The following is a 24803-nucleotide window of genomic DNA, read 5'->3' on the forward strand; positions in this document are numbered from 1 at the left end:
TCCTGCTGAGGAATGCTAGCATATTCTGCAATTGGAAAATGTTGAATGCAGAAGTAATATTGATCATGTAGACTAGTGTTATAGTTTGTTGTAGCGCCTTATGTCTCATAACAATAAAGCTTTTAGAAGTTCGATTTTAGGTGAAAACCTCTTCTAAGGTAGAAAAAGCAGGATTTGATTTTCAAAGTCACTGTGCATGAGACTGGTAAAATTACAAGCTGCAGAGAGAAATTTTTTCATTGCAGATCCCATGGAAGTCTACACCTGGGGAAGCAATATAAATTTTACTTTGGGTCATGGTGGCCAACAGGGTAAACATCATCCTGAATTGGTGGACCTTTTTCCTCGGAGTGGCATGTATATCAAACAGGTATTCTCAAAGTATTACCCAGGCATGTTTCAAGTGAACTTAGAGGGATGTGTGTGTAGGAATAACTATCGAAGATGTAAGTAAAAAAAAAAAAGTCTGGGGGTGTTCTGTTGTGTTTTTGTTTTTCCCCTCTTTTTCTTTCTTCCTAAGCATTTCTCAGCAAGCATTTTCTATTGATCTGGCAAAAGCATAGAGAAACTAAGTAAGTAGTACTAGAGTAGTCCTGCTGCATTATGTTCTTGCTGCTTCATGTCCCTTCCCCCCCTCCGTCTCCATCACGCACAATTAAATAATGGTTCTCTCTTTTGGTGAGGAGGGTGGTTTTTTATGTGGTCTACCTTGGAAGTATGGCTTAGATATAACTAAATTCAAAGCATGATACTTACTGTAACTTGAGTTTCTGACCTCTTGTGTAGCTTCCATAATGAACTGAAGTGGGACAATGAATCTGATACATCTTCACTTAAAATTCTTGTGTTATAGCATCATGTGCTGTTAAGGACTCTTTCTGTAAAGTTGTTTTGTCCCTAATAACTTCTTGGGACTTCAGTTTAAGAATGTTTGAAAATTCTAAATATAACTTGAGTAAACGTTCAGGACATACTATGTGTGCTGCATTCTTAATATTGTATCCTTCAGCTTTTCTGAAACAGTGTCGTTGCCCTTAAACCTCAATCTTTTGAGCTTCTGCTAGCAAGTAGGGCCATGCTTGAGCTTATTTTATTAAGTACAAGCTGTAGGTCTCTTCAAATAGGTTGAGGCAGTGCAAAATACATTTAAAGCAAATATTTTTTGTTCCTTGTGACTTGATTTGGCAGTCCTGCATTTGAATAGTAGTATCTTTATGAGTGGTCTTTAATATCTTTAATACTATATATTTTTTAAAGCTTAACTTCTTCACAAAATACTTTTGCCATGTGTTTTCAGATTATCCAAGACGGTTAATTTGTCCTATACTGCCTCCTCTCCACCTCTTTTTTGCCCTTTTTCCTTCAGGTGGTACTCTGTGAATTCCACTCTGTGTTCCTTTCCCACAAAGGTCAAGTATATACATGTGGACATGGACAAGGAGGACGCTTGGGTCATGGTGATGAACAAACATGCCTGGTATGCTATCTTATGCTGTCTTGTGTAGTCTAGCATGATAATCTTTTTATTTCAAACAGCAGGTCTCAAAAATGAACTGGAGTTTATGTGAGTGTACTTTGAAAACCAATTCACTGTTGATTTCAAACCAACCCCCTTGTTCTTCATGAAGTAACAGAAAAACCCCTCTCCATTATTACTAAGTCAGGTGGTAGAGCATAGAAGGTGCATTTAAATATATTTTAATGTAAGATAGCTAGATACACCAGTCAAACTTCTGCATTATGGCTGAGTTGTTTTAAAGTTTTGCTGATCCCAGATGAATGGAAGCAAATGCTTTTTGGCTGGGCTGGCTTCTTTAAAAAGTTTGTAATGCCATCTGATGAGTGTCAGGGCTGACACAAAGGAAACAGCAGTGCTGTAGATCTGTAGTGCCATGAAAAGTGATCGTAAGGTTGCTTCCTACTAGACTTTCACAGCTCATAAGTGAAAACTCACTTATCATTTTCATTTGAATAATACACTGTTGCAATATGGAAAGACTAAGATACAAAGACAATGCAGTACTTAGACTTCAGTGTTTTATCCTGTGCTCACTACCTCATAGTTTGCACTTAGTTAGCAGCACTTTTTTTTTTTTTTAATTTCTTATAAAATCTGTGGTAGAACTGGATATTATGTTGCTGGATGTTAAGAGTGAAGACTGGAGCTCAATTCTTAATGCTTTTTTTAAAAAGTTCTTTTCTTTGAAATTATTTTTTTTTTTTTTTTTGCATATGGCTGATTTGAAATTAGGATGTTACCTAGTTGAATAAAGGGGAACTCGAGTTAGAAGAGTTCTGAAAAATTACAAAGAGTTGAAGATACAGAAGTTTCCTTACTCTGTGGAATTTTCTTAGGACTATCCTATGTTTTGGAGGAAGGGAGAAATCTTTTTTGCTCGTAGTAATTAAAAAGAATAATCAAAAGAAGTAATAGTTTGTATTTGTCCACCTGTCCTGAAGATAGATTTTTCAATGTAATTTTAGAGCAGGCAGTTTAAGAATCATCTCCCCTGATAGCAGAGGCATGAAAGCAGTTCACCTTACTGCATCAGATACGGTAACTTAGGTTAGACATCAGGAGGAAATTCTTCACCATGAGGGTAGGAAGGTGCTGGAATAGGTTGCCTGGGGAGGCTGCAGAAGGCACCTCTCTGGAGGTGTTTAAGGCCAGGTCCCTGCTCATAGTAGGGAGGTTGGAACCTATGATCTTTAAGGTCTCTTCCAACCTTAACTATTCTATTCTATGATTCTATAATTATGTTAACAAGTGTATTGTGTGTTCAAATGCATTTTCATCTGTAGTTCAACATTTGGTCATCACTTCCTATTGGTGTAACTTTAGTTTCATAGTCACTTGTTAATATCAGACTTTTTTTTTTTTTTCCCTTGTTCAGGTTCCAAGACTTGTGGAAGGCTTGGCTGGCCATCAGTGTTCCCAGATAGCTGCAGCTAAGGATCATACTGTTGTTTTAACAGAAGATGGATATGTTTACACATTTGGTTTAAATACTTTCCATCAATTGGGTATTCTTCCTCCTCCTTCTAACTGCAGTGTTCCTAGACAGGTAAAAATAACACATGTCAAAGCCCAGTTGTTTGTGTGTTTTTTAACACAGTAAAGTAAAGTAAAATGTGAAGATTGTGGAAATAACTCCTAAACTTTTTCAAGTGCAATGAAGTTGAATGTGAGTTCAGATAAAGCTTTGATTCTGTGTTATACATCTCAGTCTTAAGTACTTACTTGTGTCCTAATAAGCATCTTAGTTTGTAACCTGAACCATACTAAAGTTTGTAGTGCAAGTATGATACAAGGTATCATTGCCAAAACCCTTTCCTTCCTCAAACTGTTCTGTAGCTGAAATAGCAAAAAAGTAATAGGTATGTATTGAGATTCATACTCTTTTCTCCTTTTGAACCACTGAATGATAGATCTGGGGGTTTGATTGTGTCCTTCTCTGGAAGTACTGGAATTGATTCTGGAATCATCATGCTTTGGGAAGAATAACAACAGTGAACAAAGAGTACAGGCATCAGCAACTTGACTAGATTGCTGTGCTCAATTTATGACATATTCTAATTTATTTATTTATTTTAAGGATATAGGAGTTACTTTATCTTTTAATGAAAGGAAGCTTCATCAAGGGCAAAACAACATTGCACTAGCAGTGTTAAAAAAGAAGGAAAGGCCAAAGTGCAACAGGATAGTGTTTTTTTGGTACAGTGGGATGCTCTTCAGCAGTGTAATGTAATGATAGCTGTGTATTCACAGTATTTGTTTTGATCTTGATAACCTCCATCTGGAAAATCAAGTTAAATTTGAAGAGTGGAACTGGGAGCATAGCATAGTTTAGGGTGTTACGATTTATAAGCTGAAACTTTTTAGCTGACAGCTTTGCAGCACCTGGGTCTTCTTTGGCCGTCTTATGTCCTATGCAGTCTTGTTCAACATCTTATGTGTGAAGACAGCCTAAGGAGATTTCTTTCTGGTTCTGATAGGTAATGCAAAAAGTTTACTCTTTTTGTCAGTAGTGCAATAGTGCCACACTTGACAAACTTCTGAAATAATCCTGATTTATTAGACTGTATGTGAATTGATGCCAATGCTTCATTTTTAATGACTTTAGGAGCTGAATGTTGTCAGAAGTTTGTACATGTGAAATTCACCTGTTGCTGCTTAATATTAAGATGTACTTTGGATTTGTGCTTAGGTTCAGGCAAAAAACCTGAAAGGTAGAATGGTGATTGGAGTGGCTGCAGGCACATTCCATACAGTGCTATGGACTAAGGAAGCAGTGTATACCATGGGGCTGAATGGCGGCCAACTAGGTAAGGTAGAAGTGTTCTGAAAGTAAAACCCAGCCATTAAAAGGTGTCATTTGTACTTTTTTTTTTTTTTTATACCCAACTGATTGCATCACCCCTTTGCACTTTTGAAGAATATTTTTCATTTCTGCCAGTCACTTTCACATTTTGAGATGATGGGAGGTAGTCAGACTTAGCTCTGTTATTTGGACTCTAATTCATTTGCCTTCCATATATCTTGTCTGGTCCTGCTACTGAAGACTTTCAAGAAACAGAATGTTGCTGTTTGTGTTGCAAATTACTCCAAGCCATGCTTGTCTCCTTCCAAGAGTCTGGCAGGTACTGCCCTTAATAAATTAGAAACTAGCATTCAGCTTTCCTGCCTACATCCTTCTTTCACTGTGCACTCGACATGTGCTACTGATAAATTTTTACATGCCAGCTTTTAAACTGAAATGCTTGCCCACATCTAGAAATTTTTCAACAATGCCATTACCAGAATCTTCACATAACTCTCTTATTCTCAAGTCATGAAAGAACCTGATAAAAATGTATCACCATCTGGTGAACTTACGGATTTGTTATATGAATGGGGTGTTTTAGTTGTTTTTGTCTTTTTTAATAAACAGGTATTGCAGTATTGGTTTGGATTTCTGCAGTTCTGAATCTGTGTGCAAACAGGACTGTTAGCTAACTCTGGTACTTACAGTTAATCTGCATCAGTTCTAACATCAGGTTCAAACTTTTTTGCATTCCTATTTAGGATTGCAAAAAAACTTGTGAAAAAACTTGTATTTGTCAGAGAACTATCTTACTAATTAATATTTTAAATGCTTTTTAGGGTTTTTTTTTACATGAACCTATCATATAAGTGTGGTTGCTTTTGTTGTTGAGATTATTCTGCTATGGAGACAGTAATTGTATCTTCAGCAGTATAGTTGTGTCAGCTGGGCACTGTGATAGACCTTTGGTAATAAACCTTGTCTCTTAAAGATGTTTGGGCATAGCACTACACTGTCATATGACAGGGTGGCTTCCAGCTTTAGAGGTAGCTCTGCTGCTTGTTCCTGGATATTTGTACCCTGATCCATTCTGTGGTGCAGAGCTAAGTGCACACAGAGCTGAGTTATATTATTTATGAAATTCTTTGTGCTAGGTTTCTTGTTGCCGCAGAGCCATAATGGCCAGACTATTTTTTAAAATATCTTTTAAGAGACCTTAGATTATAGCTCAAACTTTCTGTTCTTTCAATTAACTGCCTGCCTTCATGCATATGTGCACTTACATTAATTTATATGACAAGCTTGTTTGATATCTTCCAGTGGCTGAAATTATCTATAGTTTATGTTAATGTGATTGTATTTCTAGTGTCTTGAGCTGTAATGTAATTAAATAAATGTTCTTTCTTTGGAATCAAAGGCAGTACCACTACAGAGTCTAATTACAGGAAATAGCTTTTTCTATAATATATGCCTTACTTGATTTTTTTTGTGTACCAAATCTTGGATGTTTTCCGGTGTTTTTGATGAACTAACAAGTAGTGTGTAGTGGGTCTCTTAGCTTTCTAGTTATTTTGAAGATGAATTATCTAACTACCTAAAAAATCTTTCAGAATTTAAAGGTTCTTCAAAGTAGTGTAGCAGAGTGTCCTTTAAATGCACACTGTGTGGAATGGCAAGTAACGGTTTTTGGGTATGTTGTATTTTCTAGGTTATCTGCTGGATCCTAATGGAGAAAAATGTGTAACTTCACCTCGCCAAGTTTCTGCCCTTCACCATAAAGATGTATCTGTGTCCTTGGTCTCTGCAAGTGATGGCGCTACAGTATGTGTTACTGAAAGAGGAGATATTTATTTACTTGCAGACTATCAGTGCAAAAAGATGGCTTCAAAGTATGTGTTACTTTTCTAATTTGTTGTGAAGATTTCACTGTAGTCTTATATTGGCAAACTATTTGGAAGATTTTTGTGCTTAGAGATAGTGCTCCCCTGAGTTTTCTTAATTTGCATCTTTTTTGTTTATTTGTTGATTTCTTTTTGTTAGTAGATGAGACTGAGGTGCCACTTGATGTTTACCAAATGTATTTGAAAAACCTGCATCAGATTGAGAAAATGCATTGTGCCATAGTTTTAAAAATACTGGAACTGGGTTTATTTGTTCATATATTAGCCTGAATTTGCATAAATGCATCTTAGTAGAGGTGTTGAAGATCTGCTGTTCTGTTTCATAATAGCAGGGGGTTGGACTCTTAGGATCTCCAGAGGTCCCTTCCAACCCCTAACATTCTGTGATTCTGTGAAATGTGGATATAGTATGTTATAAAGACTATTTGTTTTGCAAGAGGGACCTTTTGACATCATCTGGTCCATATGCTGAAACCTGTTGAAACTGGGCCCATGACTCATACATTTAGTAAATTTTTTGATCCCATTGTGTCTTACTTAGTTTGCAATAACAGAGGAAATTAGCATTTTTCCCCAGTTAACTCCCAGTTAGGCTTTCAGCTTCACTTCAAATTCTAGCACTGTTTATTGACATATTGTAGCTTAATGATTATTTTACGCTTTAATTTCTACATGGTTGTAAGTGAAAGTGCTGGCACTTGGTGAAACTTAGTATCATGTACTGCACTCTTGTACTAAGAAACTGACAAACTTCCATGATTTTGGTCAGGTGAAATCCAAAGCCCACCAGAAACCTGAGAAAAAGCCTGGGATTGCTCTTTTAATACAAACAGCTAAATTAAATTTATACCATTATGATTTTTGTAATGCTGAAGACCAAATATACTGGAATTCCATGAAGAATCTGTGGATATAATGTTACTTACTTAAAATCAAAGCAAAAATTACAATCTATTAATACTATTTTATTAGCAGTTATATTAGTAATACCAGTGGGATGAACTAAATGTAAGTAATTTTTCAGTGTCGCTACAGCAACTATATTTTTTTTACTGCTTCTCTAAATGAAAAGTTAACTGTGTCTTAGAAGCAACATCAATACATAATGAAGAAATACTAATTTAACCTTTTGTATTCTTTCAGACAGCTGAACCTTAAGAAGGTTCTTGTCTACGGGGGATATTTGGAATATAAGGTAGATACACAGCATCTTAAAGAAAATGAGGGTCAAAAGATTTGCATTCTAGCACTGGATGAAGCTGGAAGAGTAAGTCTTGTCTCCAGAAATCGTAATTATATAGCAAGTTGCATGCTGATCAATCAAACTTCAAACATATGAAGTTGATAGGCCAAAATCATGTGTAGAAAATAGTTCATTTTTGTAGAACTGTTAGTGATTTGTAAATAGTTTTTAAAGGGCTGTGAGAAGTCTACTGAAGTAATGTGCAGTAGTTTGTTTTAAAATCTGTGAACATGTAATGGATTGTCAGTGAAGGTGTGAATTTATATACTTTTATGTACATAAGTGGCTATATAGGCTACAGGGTCTGTTTTTTTGTGGTTTGTTTTTTTTTTCTTCCCCAGCTCTCTTCTCATCTCACCTATCCCATCACCTTTACACCCTTCAGAAGTAGTCTCAGAAGTAGTATCTCGGCTGCAGGTTCTAAAGCCTTTGCTGAAAAGCAGCTGTTCTGTAGATGAGATGTCCCTATTGCTGAAAAGTTGCAACTAGATCTGGTGAATGGCTTAGTATTTATAGTGAATTGTAGATGCTGTGTGGACTTAGAACTGGAATACTGTGGTGGATGTATTGTTTTATTCCCTTATTCTTCATAGAGTAACAGTTTATAGGACCCTTCAAAAACGCAGCCTTTTTTAATCTCACTGGGAGATCCAAACCTTCAGTGCCATCTAGTGGTGTGTACAGAAAGGTCTTGTTAGTGAAATGCTGATGCCTTTAAAATAGAATCTTAAAAACTGAGCTTCTATATAAAAATGAAGAGCAGTGTGGGTATTCCCTTTTCTTTCCTTGCATTTGACTGAATTATGTTTTGAGATTATCTTATCTGTTTATTAGGTCATAAGTTGTCTCAGGCTTCATAAACCTCCAGTCCAGTGTTTGTTCATGTGAGGTTTAGCCTCTAGCATCTGTAGCATTGGCAGTGCCCCTTCAACATCTCTGGGACACTGCTTTGTGTTCCTGCATCAAAGGAAATATGTCAACCCATATTTTATTTCTTTCTTTGAGTACTGGCAAATGCTGGGATCTTTAGTCCTTTTAAGCATCATACATTATTGAGTAAGGACATGGAATGGGATCTTAATTCTTCTGTTTCCTGAATCAGCACTTCCTGGTCTGGCTGGATTGTACTTCCTTTAAGAGAGTACTGATTAGCCTAGACAAGAGAAGAATCAAGAGGGATCTTATCAATGTATGTACATACTTGAAGGGAAGATGTAAAGAAGATGGAGCCAGGCTCTTTTCAGCAGTCCCCAGTGACAGAACCAAGAGGCAATGGGCACAAACTGAAACAAAGGAGGCTCTGAATATGAGGAAACACTTTTTCACTGTCAGCGTGACTGAGCACTGGCACAGGTTGCCTGTGGAGGTTGTGTCATCTCCATCTTTGGAGGTTCTCAAAAGTTGTCTGCTCATAGTCCTGATCAACCTATTCTACATGGCACTGCTTGAGCAGGGGGTTGGACCTCCAGGGGTCTCTTTCAACTTCAACTATTCTGTGATTTTGTAGGGCTTGAGAGTGGGGAAAGAAAATGGGTTACTCAGATTCTTATGTCCCCGTCTTATGTAGGTGTTAACAGATCTGTGCTGGTCCTTCAGTGGGAAAAAATGAAAGCCCAGCTTTGTCACCACTAGTGCCACATCTGGGCTTTACCTAGCACAGGATTATTGCTTTGCGCTCACTTTTGCAGACATTTACTGTATACATTGTTAGGGTCCTGCTGTGCATGCAGTTCCTCACATTTCTGTTAAATGTTTTAAAGTTTGTGTGTGGTCATCACCACCACTTGTCTGGTGCAGAGAAACTTGAGATTTTTGTCACAGACTTGACAGGAAATGGTTTACATTTTTGGTATGTTAGCTTTGAATTTTGCCTGATTTCCGAACAAACCAGTTGGACAAATCTATAAATTAAGAATTAGATTAGTCTTGTTTCTTGACTTGATGACATCTTTTGCTGTCCTTCTTGAAATGTCAGTAAAGACTGTTGTACAGATGGCTGCTGTGAAGATGTTTGAATATTCAGAGAAACTTTTCAAATGCCCCTCATGGGCAGTGTACCTTGGCATCATAATAGATTGTTCCTGTCTTATGTGTGGGTTCTTTCTAATAGATGCTAATAACACTTTAGGGTATAATTTTGAAGAATGTCTTTCTCCTTTTATACGTGACTCGGAGATGACATATTCTTGTGTTTAAAAAAGTAGTGTGTAATATGTAACTACTTTTCTATGATATGAACGTTTCCCCTTTCTCTGAAAAATTGTATGATAGGTGTTTTGCTGGAGGTCATCTCACAACTCCATGAAGCAGTGTCGCTGGGTCTATGGCCGGCAAGTCTTCATGTCCGATGTTGCTTTAAATCGGAACGAAATCATGTTTGTCACACAGGATGGTGAAGCCTTTACAGGGAAATGGCTGGAAGAAGGGAAAAAATTATCAGAAAAGAAAGGTTAGTTGTGATTTCTTAATGGTTTTTAAATACTTCAACTCAACATAAAAGTTTAATCGAATCTTTTACAGTCTCTAACACTACTATGTGGTGAGTTCATTCTTTTCTCGATGGCTTACAGTTGGTACCATTGACTACTACTGTTTTCTTTCTTTGCTAATACTAAGATTTACTTACCCTGCAGCCTTCTGTTAACCTTCAGGTGGAGATTTTCAGGAAGAAGAGTACTTCTGAAGATTAATAGAAGCACAAGGGTTCAGTGTAATGGTCTAGTCATATAACAGATGACCAGTTCTAAGAGGCTCACATTGAGTAAAAGAAGGAATATGTACTTTCTTGCACTACTAAATCTGTGAAGCCTTATCACGTTTCCAAGACCCTTAAGTGGGCATAATTCAAGGTCCAGAGCAATTTCCACCTGATTAACATCGCTCGTTATGAGCAGGTCCTGATGGATTGTTTTTCTGAGAGGAAGATACCTGTCTATAGGACAGGATTTTAGTGTAAACTATCAGCTCTGTTCATGTAGGAATATTAAAACTCTGTGGACAGAAACAGATTGAATTCCAGCCTGGGAACTTTATAGCTTTATGTTGAAGCTCTACTCCCTTTCATACTGAGATTCCATCTTTAGTTTTATTGGTCAATTTTTTAATTCTTTCACAGCAAAAATCTTTTCTCTGTTGCTCAATTCAGAGTTGCATAGTAGTTTTACTCTACTGATACTTTCTTTCATTCTACATAACACATAATAGTTCCCTCATTACAGAGATGTTTCCTTTTTATTCTCTTATTCCTGGTGCTGGCATGTGTCTGTACGCACTGTCTTCTTTATGCTTATTGCTGTAGCTTTAGTATCTTCAAGGAAACTTCAGAATTCAGATCTGTTGACTAGTTCAATGTCTAGCTGTTGTTAAACATTGGCTTGTAACAAATGAGAGCTTCTGTTTTTTGAAAGATGTTAATGAATGTAGTGAATGGTGTGCATGTATTCAATTATCCAGTTCTTGAAAAATAATTCAGTAGTCAGAGAACATCACATTTTTTTCAAGAGCATTTTGTTAGTTTAGGTAAAATTTAAACAGATATTTTAAGTCTGAAGGCAATTGTGTAATATCTACTGTAACTTGTATGACAGGAGAACAAAACAGTCTTGCACTGCTGTATACTGTTGCACACAGCTTTTTTAGTTCCACGTGAGGATGCGTTAAATGCTATATGGAGTGTTCTCCATTATCTGAAGAAGTGGCAAAATACTTCTCAAGAAGTTCTGCATCAAAACTCTTTTGGCATTTCAGTTAAGCAAGCTGAAAACTTCAGCATAATTTAGTGACTACGTCAACGGACTTAAAGAAGTCATAAATCTTGATTTTTTTTTTTAATTATATCAGTTGGATTTTAATTAGCTGAACTTTTCTTTGGGTTTTAAAAAATTATTTTTATTTTGCAGAACTTGTATCGAGCCTTCAGAATTCTTCATGTGACGTATCTTGTGAACATGATACAAACAGTGTGTATGAAAGAATTAGACTCCAGAAGCTTACTTTTGTCCACAGAGCTGTTAGCATTGCCACTGATCCTAATGGCTACAATTTTGCTGTTTTACAGTCAGATCCTAAAACAAGGTATATTTAAAATATCAACAACTGTATTTTTTCTTTTTTTTTTTCTTTGTGCATGATTTCAATTAAATCATTCTGCTTTTCAAAACCATTTTTGACTCACACAGAAGCCACATTAAACGTGGTTATTCGTACTGCTAGAGAATAGCACTTGTTAATAAACAGCTGTGTTGAAGTTACCCAAAGACATCAGCTTGTATTTGCATAATTATTATAGATAGTGTTGATGTTTTATCTGTAGTGTTTAAGGCAACCATTTGTGATGTATTTCTAAACATAATAGCTCAAAATAATGTAGAAATTAAACCCTTCAGAAGTCACCAATAATCAGCTTTGAAATAAGTGATAAGCGGATCTTTTATTTGTTTGGAAAAAATGCTTAAAGTAGTTAATGTGTAGAATACTGAACCCTATTTCTTGCACTTTTATAATAGTTTCCAATATATCTGATAAATAAGTAAATATTAGCACTTTTTTTCTTATTTCTTTGGATTGTAATTCAAAATACAGCAAACATTTCTTTTTGTTCTTGTGGGAAGAACAAGATAAGATCGTTCTGATAATACATATTTACTGGCTACATTATGAAGGCAAAATACTATATTTGATAACCTGGAGCTAAACTTACATACATGAGCTGATCTTGGTGATTTGGTTGCCTAAATACCATATTATTAGGTGGTATTAGCTATTTTTGTAAAGAATAGGATGAAAAAAGTTGAGTAGTCCAGCAGTGTAAGAAAAAAACCCCAAACAAGCCAAACAGAAACAACCTCACCCTTTTCATTAAACATACTGTGTAAAATTATATGGAGCTTGTAAATAGTGTGTTTGTTGATGGATTTCATTTTGTTGTAGTCTCTATGAAATTCCAAGTGTCTCATTATCAAGATTTGGAAAGGATTTTGGCAAACTGTTAGATGAAACAGATGAAATGGACAGCATCCATGATGTGACTTTTCAGATTGGCACAAGAACCTATCCCTTGCACAAATATGTCTTGGCTGTACGCTCCGAGTTCTTCAGGAAACTGTTTGTTTCCAGTGACAACCAGCTAGACACTCCAGATGTCTACCGTAAAGATGAAGATGCTGTTGGGTGTGATCTTTATGTAATAGAGAAAGTTCATCCAGATCTGTTTGCATACCTTCTGCAGTTCATATACACTGATACTTGTGATCTTTTGACTCATGGTTATAAACCAAAAATCCTGCATAAAGGAAAATCAGAAGAGTATCAAGATACTTTGATTTCTAACCTGAGCAAAATGAGTTTTGATGAAAATATTAATGGAAAGTCTGCATTTGAGATTTATAGAAATAATCAAGTGCAAGTTATAAATGAAAAACAAAAGAGCAAATCTAAAAAAGGCAAAGTTGCTGGTGAAGAAGCTAACCTCATAAAAATGTTGCAAAGTGCTGCAAAGAAGTTTGGACTCAGCAATTTAAGTGGAAGGTAGGTGAAAGGATATGAGTTTATATTTTGGTAAGCTCTTCACAGAGTGTTTATATGCAAGCTGTTCCTAATGTTAGTTGTTATTAAAGAAGAAGGCTAGTTGGGTTTTAAGTCTGCCTTTTTTGCTTGTTCTGTTCTTCGTATGTATACAAGTTTACAGCACACACCGTATCATCTCTTTAAAGGAACATGTTTGTTCTGATGCTCCTTGCTAAGAGAAAGCATGTATGACCTTTTTGAATAGCATCAGAAGCAGACTTTTGTAGCATGATTTTGTACTTAAAGCAGAATGACTGTCATACAACATAAGTACTTATTTTGTTAGATGATCTAATTAGGTTTTGGATTGATGGATTTCTATGCTGTAGTTTGTAGCCTACCAGTTTTTTCCATAGACAATGAACATATTTAGTGTAAAACAATACAAAGCAAAGTTGAATTATTGTTTAACTGTTGCATTCTTAATGTTATGTGGGAGAATTAATAGAACTGAGACCAAATGTCACTGTAGAATTCTGTTACTCAGTTTTGGTGTGGTGGCGTTTGTTTTTTTTCTGCATTTGGCTTTTCCTGTCAATAGAGAGAATTAGCTTTTTCAGGGCAATTTTCTTCACTGTATTTGTCAATCACTAAAATTAACCAGCAAAGGTTTAGCTGCTGCTAAAACTGAGTTCCTAAGTTCTGTGTTGAAGATCTTCCCCTTTGAAAGTTGATTGCTTTGTTATTCCCCAGCACCACTCCTGTATCTTTACCAACCTATTCACAAGTTTCCTTGATGAATTAGGGTGCTAAAGAAGCCTTTACTGAAACAGGTATCTCTTTCAAACCACTGTCTTTGCTCAGGTAACTGACTGGTATATGTAACTTCTAGATTTTTCACCCTGTCGTGCTGGATTTTGGCCTTAGGTATAGCAGTTTAGCTTTCATCTAAGATAATAAATAAATAACTAAGAATGTCAGTTATGTTTCAGATCTGCAGTGAAGACTTTAAAATAAATAAAATATCTGGACCCTTCTAATTTTCAGCAATGATTTTGATCCTTTTTCTTATTCACAGAATGAGGCCACTGAAGTGCTGTTACTTTGGGAAACTGATCTTAATAGTTTACACTGTATTCTAATTGAATTACTTACTGCTAGTGTTAATCCTTTGCAGGTTGGAAGAAGTCAGGTTAGAAAATGGAAAAATTAATGTTATCAACAAGAAGAGTGGGAACAAACTGAAATTAAATCAGAAGATATGGTAAATTTTCAAGCTTCCCCTACCCCCACCATCTTCCTTTTGTGTCATCTCTTTATCTGCTGCATGTAGGCTAAGGTTGATCAGCTATATTATAACTTCTGGTGTACACTTGTCTCTTTGACAGTAACTCTTGTTTGGAAGTTCTCTGTAGATGCTTACAGCCTCATCTATGAATTAATAATCTGGGATAGATGATGTATGGTATATCTTTGCTTCTTTTTGCTGTACATTAATGTGTGCTGTGGATTAACTGTGTCGGACAATACTGATGCCAGAAGAAATGTTGTGGGTAATTCAGTCAAAAGCAGTTAGACTTTTGAAAATATATGCAAATATATTTGTTGTGACAGTAAGATGACACAGATTGGTAATAAGCAAATTTATGTTTTTTCTAATTAAGAAAATCTTCAAAGTATCTTTCAATGAAAAATTCCTTTTGCTTTTATCAAAGCAATGTTTCTGTTCTAATTTGGGTTATTTATACCCAAAGGCTTGAATACTTATGTATTAAAAGCTACATTGCATAGAAGTAGCTTTTTCCACAAACTTTTAATAACTTTAATCTTAAAATGCATTGTTAAAACTTATAGTAGCTACTAATGTAAAAGAAATAAAGAACATAAACCATCTAAGGTTGACTGAAATGCGCCATACACAGAGGTCATGGAGAAAGTCCAGAGAAGTGCAGCAAGGATGAGGGCTGGAGCACCTGTCCTACAAGTACAGGCTGAGAGAATTAGGGCTGTTCATCCTGGAGAAGAGAAGGCTCTGGGGCTACCTTATAGTGGCCTTCCAGTACCTGAAGGGGCTACAGGAAAGCTGGGGAGGGACTTTTTACAAGAGCATGTAGTGACAGGACAAGGAGTAATGGTTTTAAGCTGCAAGAGGGGAGATTTAAGTTAGATGTTAGGAGGAAATTCTTTGTTGTGAGGGTGGTAAGACACTGGAACAGGTTGCCTAGGGAAGTTGTGGGTGCTCCCTCACTGAAAGTGTTCATGACCAGGTTGGATGGGGCTCTAGCAATGTGATCTAGTGGGAGGTGTTCCTGCCCATGTAGGGGGGTTGCAACTAGATGATCTTTAAGGTCTCTTCCAATTGAAACCATTCTGTGATACTTAATTTGTTTAGTCGTAGCATTTTGAAACAGCAATTGACTGTGTTTTGGAGGAAATACTTCAGATAGAGTTTTGAGAGCTCAATTTTGGACTAAAAATTTCTCTCTTGAAGCTATTGTGGCTATATTTTTAGGTTCATTTTGTATTTTATTATTAATGTTCAGGTGTGTTTTATTTTAAGGGATAAATACTAACTTTCATAAGTAAGCATTATTTTGTTGAGTTTACAACTTCTTTCTCTCCTGAATAGTCACAGTTCTGATCCTCTTAAATATCTTCTAGTTCAGACCTCTGCGATGTGACCCTGAAATCTTTAGATGGAAAGGAATTCCCATGTCATAAGTGTGTACTTTGTGCAAGACTTGGTATGTGTGTGTATTTTTTTACATATATCTAAGTTGTATTGTCTTCTTTAGCTGAAATTTTATTGCATCTTGAACTGAAATGCCTTTCTTTACAGATTATTTTCACAGCATGTTAAGCAGCTCATGGATAGGAGTAATGGTTTTAAGCTGCAAGAGGGGAGATTTAAGTTAGATGTTAGGAGGAAATTCTTTGTTGTGAGGGTGGTAAGACACTGGAACAGGTTGCCTAGGGAAGTTGTGGGTGCTCCCTCACTGAAAGTGTTCATGACCAGGTTGGATGGGGCTCTAGCAATGTGATCTAGTGGGAGGTGTTCCTGCCCATGTAGGGGGGTTGCAACTAGATGATCTTTAAGGTCTCTTCCAATTGAAACCATTCTGTGATACTTAATTTGTTTAGTCGTAGCATTTTGAAACAGCAATTGACTGTGTTTTGGAGGAAATACTTCAGATAGAGTTTTGAGAGCTCAATTTTGGACTAAAAATTTCTCTCTTGAAGCTATTGTGGCTATATTTTTAGGTTCATTTTGTATTTTATTATTAATGTTCAGGTGTGTTTTATTTTAAGGGATAAATACTAACTTTCATAAGTAAGCATTATTTTGTTGAGTTTACAACTTCTTTCTCTCCTGAATAGTCACAGTTCTGATCCTCTTAAATATCTTCTAGTTCAGACCTCTGCGATGTGACCCTGAAATCTTTAGATGGAAAGGAATTCCCATGTCATAAGTGTGTACTTTGTGCAAGACTTGGTATGTGTGTGTATTTTTTTACATATATCTAAGTTGTATTGTCTTCTTTAGCTGAAATTTTATTGCATCTTGAACTGAAATGCCTTTCTTTACAGATTATTTTCACAGCATGTTAAGCAGCTCATGGATGGAGGTAAGCTTGCCAATAAACATGTGGCAGTATGTTTTGTTGCAGCAAATAAGTGACAGCTTTTCAGTTTTTCCTAGAATAACATATTCTAAATACTGGGGAAAGAAAAAGGCTGGCTTCTTGGATCCTGTTTGCAAGAAAAAAAGCCCCACAAACATAACACATTTTTGGTTACTCTGGATCTATACTGTTGAGATTGTGTATTAAATGGGAGTGACAAATGTAATAATAATGTATGTCAAAGGAAATTAAAGTATTACTTTTGGTTTAGAGGTGATGTCTAGTGATAGGACAAGAGACAATGGGTGCAAACTGGAACACAGGAGGTTACATGTAAACATCAGAAACAACTTCTTTACTGTGAGAGTGACAGAGCACTGGAATAGGCTGCCCAGAGAGGTTGTGGAGTCTCCTTCACTGGAGACATTCAAAACCCACCTGGATGCATTCCTGTGTAGTGTGCTTTGGGTGATCCTGCTCTGGCAGGGGGTTTGGACTAGATGATCTTTCAGGGTCCCTTCCAATCCCTAAGATTCTGTGATTCTGTGTGATTCTGTGATTTATTTTGAGCTAGTTAATGGATTTAAAAAAGCTGTTGGACTGTTCTTAACGGAGTACTGGTTTGGATGAGATTTCATTTTCTTTCAGTAAAAGATCTTAAAATCTAAGTAGTATGCAGTGTGTTACCGCTTTTCATGTGTACTGAGTGAAAGATACAGCAGAATCGAGTCTATGTGTAGAATCTCTAGTTGACTTCAACTGTTAATGAAATAAAGGATATCAAGGGCTATTCCACTTAGTTACCAGCTGCTGCTTCAAAAGGCGTAGATATTTTATTTGTCTTGGTTCCTGTTTGCTAGCTGTGTGTCAGTATCCTGGTGTTTCCTGGACATTGGAATTTCACTAAATGCCTCTTATCTGCATAGTATTAATGATGCTTGTTGAAAGAAAGGAAAGGTGTAAAAGGAGAAGCCTTTTTCAGAGGTGGAAAGCTGAAGCAGTATGAAAGAGTTTTCAAAACTTTCATAGCTTTTCAGCAATATGTAAATCTAAGAACCTGGCAAAGTACTGGCAGTTCTGCTGCCTAACAGAACTTTACCTGTCTGAGTTACTGTGCTGCCTTTTCCTCACTCATCCCGGAGGAAATATATCCAAAACACTGTGAGACAAGGGATTGCTTGATTATTTTTTTTTTGTTTGTTTGTTTTGAATGTCCCATTTGTACAATTGTTTTATTATCAGTTGTATGTAGTTTGTAAGTTATTTATTCTTTCATAAGTAAATCTAAATTATACTGAATTCATATTTTGTGAATGAAGTGCTCTAGATGTTTTATAGAAGTATTAATATATGTAAGAGGCTTTTAAACTTCCTGTGGGAAATGTGTCAGTACTCGTAGCATGTTCTAAAGCAAAATAAATCTTTTAGATTAAAACTTTGCTTTAGTATCACCTGAAATAAACAGTAGTTGCTAAGCAGTGGTGTTGCATAAACTTGAATTGTGACACATGCTTTAATGGCTAACATTCATAGAAAAGCTTTGCCTTAATGGTTAAGATGGTTCTTCAGATAGAGGGTTTTCTGAGAAACTAGTTTTCTAGGGATTAACAGTAATGCTTACTTTCATTTTATTCTTGCATGGGAACTTGTGGTTTCTTAGATCTCTTACCTTGAAAAGAAAGCAGTTCAGTACGTGTAGGGGATTCTTGTGGTTCTGCTTTTAAACCATTGAGGGTGAAGTATATAATTGGGGAGGATTGTTAGAGAGCATGCTCAAATTGATGGAACACTGAACTGTTACTTTTATATTTGTTCAGAGGTTTTGGCAGACTTTAATTGCTCTGCTACAGTCAATTCTTAATTGAAGAATTTGTGCAAATGCTTAAATGATTGCTTAACTTTGAAAATGTGAGCCTCAGTCTGAGTAATTTGCTAATGATACTTCCTGTATTAATTTGTATTTTATTCCAAGTAGTCAGCTTCTTTTTCTTTTTTTTTTTTAAATTCTTTTGCTTATTAGGCTTCCTGTTGTTCAGCTCTGGAGATGCCAATCCATTCTGACATACTACAGGTCATTGTAGATTACCTGTATACAGATGAAGCTCTTGCAATAAAAGGTGCCATGAATATATTTCTATCTCAACTTAACTCCTGCAGATTTTATATTTTTAAAATAGAAATTCAGTACTTAATATGCTTGAGTTAAAGTTTTATGTAGAAAATCCACATTTTTGTGACTTGCTTTAGATTTTGAGGTGATACCTGTACCTCAGGCCTTTTTGTACCTTTCTTCTGGTTTGTCAAACTGCAATTTTCATTCTCCCTCCTTCTGTTGCTTCCAAAAAATGACTGGTTGTGCTCTTCTAAGCTATTCCTTGTGCTGTGAAGATCTGGTAAAAATTTCCGAAGCCATTACATTTGTCCTCTGATAAAAATCCCATTGAAGCTGTATGTATTGTAGTAACTTTTGGCTTCCCCACAGTGTTTACATGATGCTTTATTTTCCAGATTCTCAAAATGTGGAATTCATATGTAATGTTCTTGTGGTAGCAGACCAACTCCTTATATTGAGACTCAAAGAAATCTGTGAAGTAGCCATTGCAGAGAAACGTGAGTTCTTCCAGTTGTACTATAAAGATTTAGAATATAAAAATGCTATTTAAAAGATGTTAATATTCTTGCCTATTTCAGCACAGAATTATTTGCTTATATTCCTTTGCTCTGTTCATTGCATGTCTGTTAACAGTCACTGTCTTTAGTGTGCTCTAGCGTAGCAAAATCTTCCATTCCTTATGCATTGTTGTCTTCATCTCACAATCTTTTATTAAACAAAAAAAAAGTAAAAAAGGCAAAGAAAGCCACACCTAAAACCACTACAACAAAGAAACAAAACTTATTTATAAATCTTTATTTTATTGAATTCAAACTTGTCTGTAGAACATGGTAAAATGAATTGTTTCTATTTCTGTCCTTGTATTTAGTTCTACTAGTTCATCTGTTGTTTGCTTGACACACTGCTGTTTCTGTATGGCTATGAAGATGTTTCTTCTAGAAGACACAGAGTATTGTTGATACACTTGATACACAAAGTCAGCATACAGCTTGACATTTCTTTTCTCTCTTTCTGTCCCTCTTACCCCCCTTTTCCTTCTTTCTCTGTGCTCAAAGAACATTTAGAGATTTAAGAACTGTTCATGCTGTATATGAAGTTTGCTATTTTTACCATTCTTTTTCCTTTTGTTTTGTACTGCTGAGTTTCAAGATACCGAAACTAATACATTTATAGGTAGGGCCTTTCTGTTTCTGGCACACAGCTATTGCATTCAAGCTGCTGCAGTTATGTGGAACTTGCTGTACTTTATGGCCATTCGAGCATTACTGGTTTTTCTAGGAATGGAGAAGTATATATGTTTCAATAACTAGATCATACTGTGCAGTAAGTCTTAAAAACTGCTCCATGATTTTGCAGCATGTTATCCAATTTAGTTTCTTGTGTTTTTCTTTGCAGTTACTTTAAAGAATGCTGCTGAGCTGTTGGAGTTCTCAGCAATGTACAGTGCTGAACAGTTAAAACTGTCCTGCTTGCAGTTCATAGGACTCAATATGGGAGCTTTGCTTGAAGCAAGGTAAGGAGAAATGCAAATGTGCTCACACACTAGCTGTTAAATTCAAACATCCCCAAAAGGCAAAAGGGTTGGAAGAACTAATAGGAGCAGTTAAGTGTTAAAATACAACTGAATGTTGCTAATTTAAAGGGAGGTTTATTTTTGCCAGGCAGGGAGTGAGAATCACCATCAAACATAGCTTTGTTTCTATGTCACACAACTGCTCTGTTTGTATCACAGATAAAGAAATTCATTCATACTAGCAATTTTCTTCTTCACATCTTTATAAAGTATAAACATTTTAACCTTGGATTTTGGAGAGAAGACTAAAAATCTAATGACATTATATTCTGAGCACAGATTTCTTTCATCTTCAGCCTGGAAAGGGTGTGCAACATTCTTAATACAATTAAAATTATATATGCATTTTAATGAAAATCTGAAAATGTCATTACTATGTAGCTAGACCTTTAATCTGATACACTTGAGACAGGACTTAATTTTGACAGCTTTGTGCAAGTAGAGCTGCTCATGCAGGCAAGACAGTTCTGCTGAATAAAGTTTGTTGCTCAGAATCACTGAATCACAGAATTGTTCTCTTTGAAAAAGACCTTTACAATCACCGAGTCCAACTATTACCAAACTCTACCAAGTTTAGTGCTTAAACCATATTCCCAAGCACCACATCTATACATCTCTTGAATGCCACCAGGGATGGTGATTCAGCCACCTCCCTGGGCAGCCTATTCCAGTGTGTATTATTATTTTTTTACATAAAAGTGAAGGGATGTTGTGGATGAGTTTTATAGAAGAATTTGCGTAGTCTTGGAGTATTAGATACATGTCAGGAAGACCTGAAGGTATGCAGAAATAGATACAGTAATGACCAGGTCATGGTGACTTAATGACATAGGTCTATATTGGCTTTAGCCTTAAATAAAGGTAGGCTATCTGGAAAGTGTGTGGGTTTAATCCTGCCTTATAACAAGGGCATTGACTAGCTTATATTTTGTGCTCATTTTCTTTCTTCTGACTCTGACCACCATGAATAGGTGGTAGTGCCTGTGGGTGAGATTAATCTTAAGAAGTTAATTTGAATTTTTCTTCAATGTGTGTATTATTTTTTTTTAAGATGGTAGGATAAATTTGAAATTTGGAATTTTTTTTTCTTTTTTTAGGACTCTGGATGTCTTAAGTGATGAAGTTGTAAAGGATCTGTCTATTTATTACAGAAAAATGGTATGTAGTACAACTTGAGTGTAATCTGATTAGTTTTAGACTGAGAACAGATGAGTAATAAATACATAGCTGTAAGATCTGTAGATGACAGGCTGAATGTGGAACATCTGACTCAAAAGCTAATGTTAGTTGCTGCTTTTATCACTCTGATGTAGCTCATATTTCATTATTCACTAGCCACTGCTGCAACAGTACTGTGTCCTTTAATTAATTACACATGTTAAATGTATTTATGTTATGTAATTAGCAACTGTTGTGTGAAAAAGCATTAACAAAACCCATAGAAAAGAGCATCTGTTACTTAGAAGAAACGAGAGGAGAGCAGTGTAAAGTTCAGGGTGATCATATAGTAAGTAAGAAGCATAATTAATACATAGGGGAAAACCAAAGCACATTATAATCCAGTATTCTTTAACTATACAATAGTAGAAGATGAATGTTTGCAAAACCTTGGAATATTTATTTTGTCAGGAGTTATAGGGAGCTAAAACATGCATTCTGATTCTCTCACTTTAAATATTCTGTTTTTCCTAAAGATGTACCGTAAGTTTATCAAATGTTTAAATAAATACTTCATCTTTAAAAGTGCTTTAAATTGCAGATGTTCTTTTTATTTTTAGCAAGAGATCCTGTATTTGCTAGCATACAACTTAAGAGAAACTTAGTGTAACGGCTTTTACAATTACAGATTCCAGCTATGGTCAGGAGGGTAATTACTCCATATCCAGATGGACCTGACATAAGTTCTTTTGAGCCTGAAGATGGTGATAACTTTGTCTTTTTAAGGGAAGAATTGAATACAGAACAAAATTCTCAGTAAGTATTTTTCATAAACATTTTTAACTAGGTGGGCTGTCTGTGATGTCATCCCTCTTTGGATGGTGCCTGACTCCCTTTGGGTTCAGAATTGAAATACCAAGAAATAGTAGAAATGGAGACTAAAAAGAGTGTTCTTAGCTCTCTTAAATATTGTAAGAAGTTACAGAACTGCACTGGAGCACTTTTTTTTCAGTTTGTAAGTAGCATGTGACTAAAGGTTGCGAAACAAGCATTCACAGTAGTGTCTGGGAGTTGTGAACGTGATAAGAGGACCTGTGTATGTAATGAGACCTACTGTGGAGTTCATTGAACTTCACTGAATAATTAGGAGAAAGCAAAAGAGAAAAACAGACTTTAATGACTATAGATCTCTCTGGAAAATGGTGATAAAATACATTTCTTAATATTAAGAGAATTGGAAGTTTTGTAGCATAAGTTTTTAGTCTGTTGTTTTAAAGTGGTTGCTGTCTGGCTGCAGAATTACAAAACAAGTGTCCAGTGTTTCAGAGGTCTTAGAAAATGTAATCCAAAGAATTGTGGATCAGGTTGCTTCACCTTGGTTTTGTGGACTTCAGGTATTCTGTCTTTGAATACTTGTTCTGAAGACTTAGAGGTGAGAGTAACATGATCTGTAAAAACTTACCAGACCAGACACGTGGAACACGTGACACTTTGGTAGCATCACCGTATACCTGCTTTATGGAAGAAGTAATATTATTTTGTATTATTTATGTTGGGGAAAATGAGATCCACTGTGGAGTTTATTGAACTTCACTAATTTAGGAGGAATCAAGAGAGTGGAAACTTGGATGTAGGTTATGTTGCTACATGTGTAGCAGGTTTAATCTGACCTAGGTGGCAGTGACATCCTATGCAGTTGCTGTATCTTCCACTGTCTCAGCAGAAGCCTTTGTGCAGTCTACTAGACAAGAGACTAAATCTACCTTGGAAAGAGTTTTTTTTTCTCTTCCTCCTAGATTTTTCTTTTCCCTCCAAATAATTTCCTAAACATTGTGCCACTGTGTGAAGAGCAGGAGCAAGCCCCTAGTGACAGCTGGTGGGAGCAGGTATTAATTCTTGAAGTATAACTACTGCTGCTGACTGAAAAACTTGACATTGACACTGATAGCTCAGAGGCTCATTTTCGTTGCCTTTAATCCATCTTGGGTTTTTTTGTTTGTTTTTGATAGGGAAGCCCTTTTCAAAAAAGCAAAAACTAAGGCAAAAAAGAAGCCACGAAAACGGTCTGACAGCTCTGGAGGATATAATCTATCAGATATTATTCAGAGTCCAGCCTCTACAGGTCAGTGGGAAAGAGATTCCTTTCAGGTATAAAAGCAGAATATAAAGTGTTACATGCAATGCATTGTGGTTCCTATACTTCAGTAAAGAAATCTTGCAAAACGTATTTCTTCTTGTTGTGGTTAAACTTTTTGTCCATCCTCAGTTCACTTGCTGGTGGGGTGGTTTGAGAAGTAGAAAAGGCCCTGACTCTGTGTAAGCCCTGCTCAACAATAAGGAAAATGTCACTGCATTTTCAACACTCTTTTCAGCACAGATCTAAAACATAGCCCCCTGCTAGCTACCATGAAGAAAATTAACTGTATCCCAGCTAAAGCCAGCAGAGTTATCTAGTGAACACCGTAGTTGAATTTGTATAGTGAATTCTTAAGATTAAGTTTTGTTTGAAAGGATGTCATGTTAAGCTTATGCTCAAAGTTCAAATTCTGTAAAAGCATCTATTTTAGAAAATAAAATTAATGGACACTTTCCATGTGCTTTTAATAACTGGAACTTTCCTGCTAATGTGGGTTTTTTTGTTTGTTTTTAATATAAAAAGTTAGTCACTTTTTATTGAAAAGGTTGTATAAGCCTTCATTTTCAACAGAAAAGTGTCAGTATTACTTCCTATAACTGCATATTGTAAGACAGTGGAAAAAACCTGGGCGTAGTCTTAATTTGAAAAAATAACTAAGGTAGTTATAAATTGCTTATAGTTATTACAGTCTAGTAGTCTACCAGACTAGGTAAAGTTATGGTTATTTTGTATTCCGCATATGGAGCAAGTAACTTTTGGGTTTTTTAAGCATTGCCTGGTCTAGCTCTCATGGTTTAATAGTTCTACTTTCTTTATGTATTTTTCAGGATCAGTAAAACTGGATAAAAATAACTCTGTAGAATCACTTCCAGAACTCTTAACATCTGACTCTGAAGGTAGTTACGCAGGTGTGGGTAGCCCCAGAGACTTGCAGTCCCCTGACTTCACAAAAGGATTCCATCCAGAGAGGACTGAGGTTGGATTTCTTTCCTCATAACAATTTATTTCTTTTTATTTATCTAGTCCATAAAAAGCAGACTCTGTACTTCAGAGTGTTTCTGAAGAACTGTTGTCTCAACAGGGAGTAGGCAACTTTACCTAGTTAGTGTTTGTCTGATAAAGTAAATAAAAATGAGTATTTCTTATGAAATCTTGTAAGAGTAATATATTAATGTGGTACTGTAATAAGAATTTTTATATGCTGTACTGTTCAGAAAATTTCAAACTGAAAGAGTAATTGTGTAAA

The 24803-nt window shown here is 35.9% G+C and overlaps 1 protein-coding gene across 3 annotated transcripts in view; it reads left to right on the plus strand.

Moving 5' to 3' along the window:
* Positions 1 to 24803, plus strand: part of IBTK (inhibitor of Bruton agammaglobulinemia tyrosine kinase) — a 48682-nt gene that overhangs the window by 5150 nt on the left and 18729 nt on the right. For all 3 annotated transcript variants that reach the window (XM_010003055.1, XM_010003064.1, XM_010003072.1), the window contains exons 3-21: positions 246 to 370; positions 1367 to 1477; positions 2895 to 3065; positions 4209 to 4326; positions 6013 to 6193; positions 7349 to 7472; positions 9720 to 9897; positions 11348 to 11522; positions 12378 to 12974; positions 14131 to 14217; positions 15615 to 15697; positions 16542 to 16579; positions 18597 to 18693; positions 19085 to 19186; positions 20085 to 20202; positions 21360 to 21420; positions 22109 to 22236; positions 23430 to 23542; positions 24385 to 24533. In XM_010003055.1, coding sequence (XP_010001357.1) covers positions 246 to 370; positions 1367 to 1477; positions 2895 to 3065; positions 4209 to 4326; positions 6013 to 6193; positions 7349 to 7472; positions 9720 to 9897; positions 11348 to 11522; positions 12378 to 12974; positions 14131 to 14217; positions 15615 to 15697; positions 16542 to 16579; positions 18597 to 18693; positions 19085 to 19186; positions 20085 to 20202; positions 21360 to 21420; positions 22109 to 22236; positions 23430 to 23542; positions 24385 to 24533 — 2756 coding nt within the window. The remainder of the gene's footprint in view (positions 1 to 245; positions 371 to 1366; positions 1478 to 2894; positions 3066 to 4208; positions 4327 to 6012; positions 6194 to 7348; positions 7473 to 9719; positions 9898 to 11347; positions 11523 to 12377; positions 12975 to 14130; positions 14218 to 15614; positions 15698 to 16541; positions 16580 to 18596; positions 18694 to 19084; positions 19187 to 20084; positions 20203 to 21359; positions 21421 to 22108; positions 22237 to 23429; positions 23543 to 24384; positions 24534 to 24803) is intronic.

Source organism: Chaetura pelagica, unplaced genomic scaffold (genome assembly GCF_000747805.2).
Source record: "Chaetura pelagica isolate M959 unplaced genomic scaffold, ChaPel_1.0 scaffold170, whole genome shotgun sequence".
Classification (NCBI taxonomy): Eukaryota; Metazoa; Chordata; class Aves; order Apodiformes; family Apodidae; genus Chaetura; species Chaetura pelagica.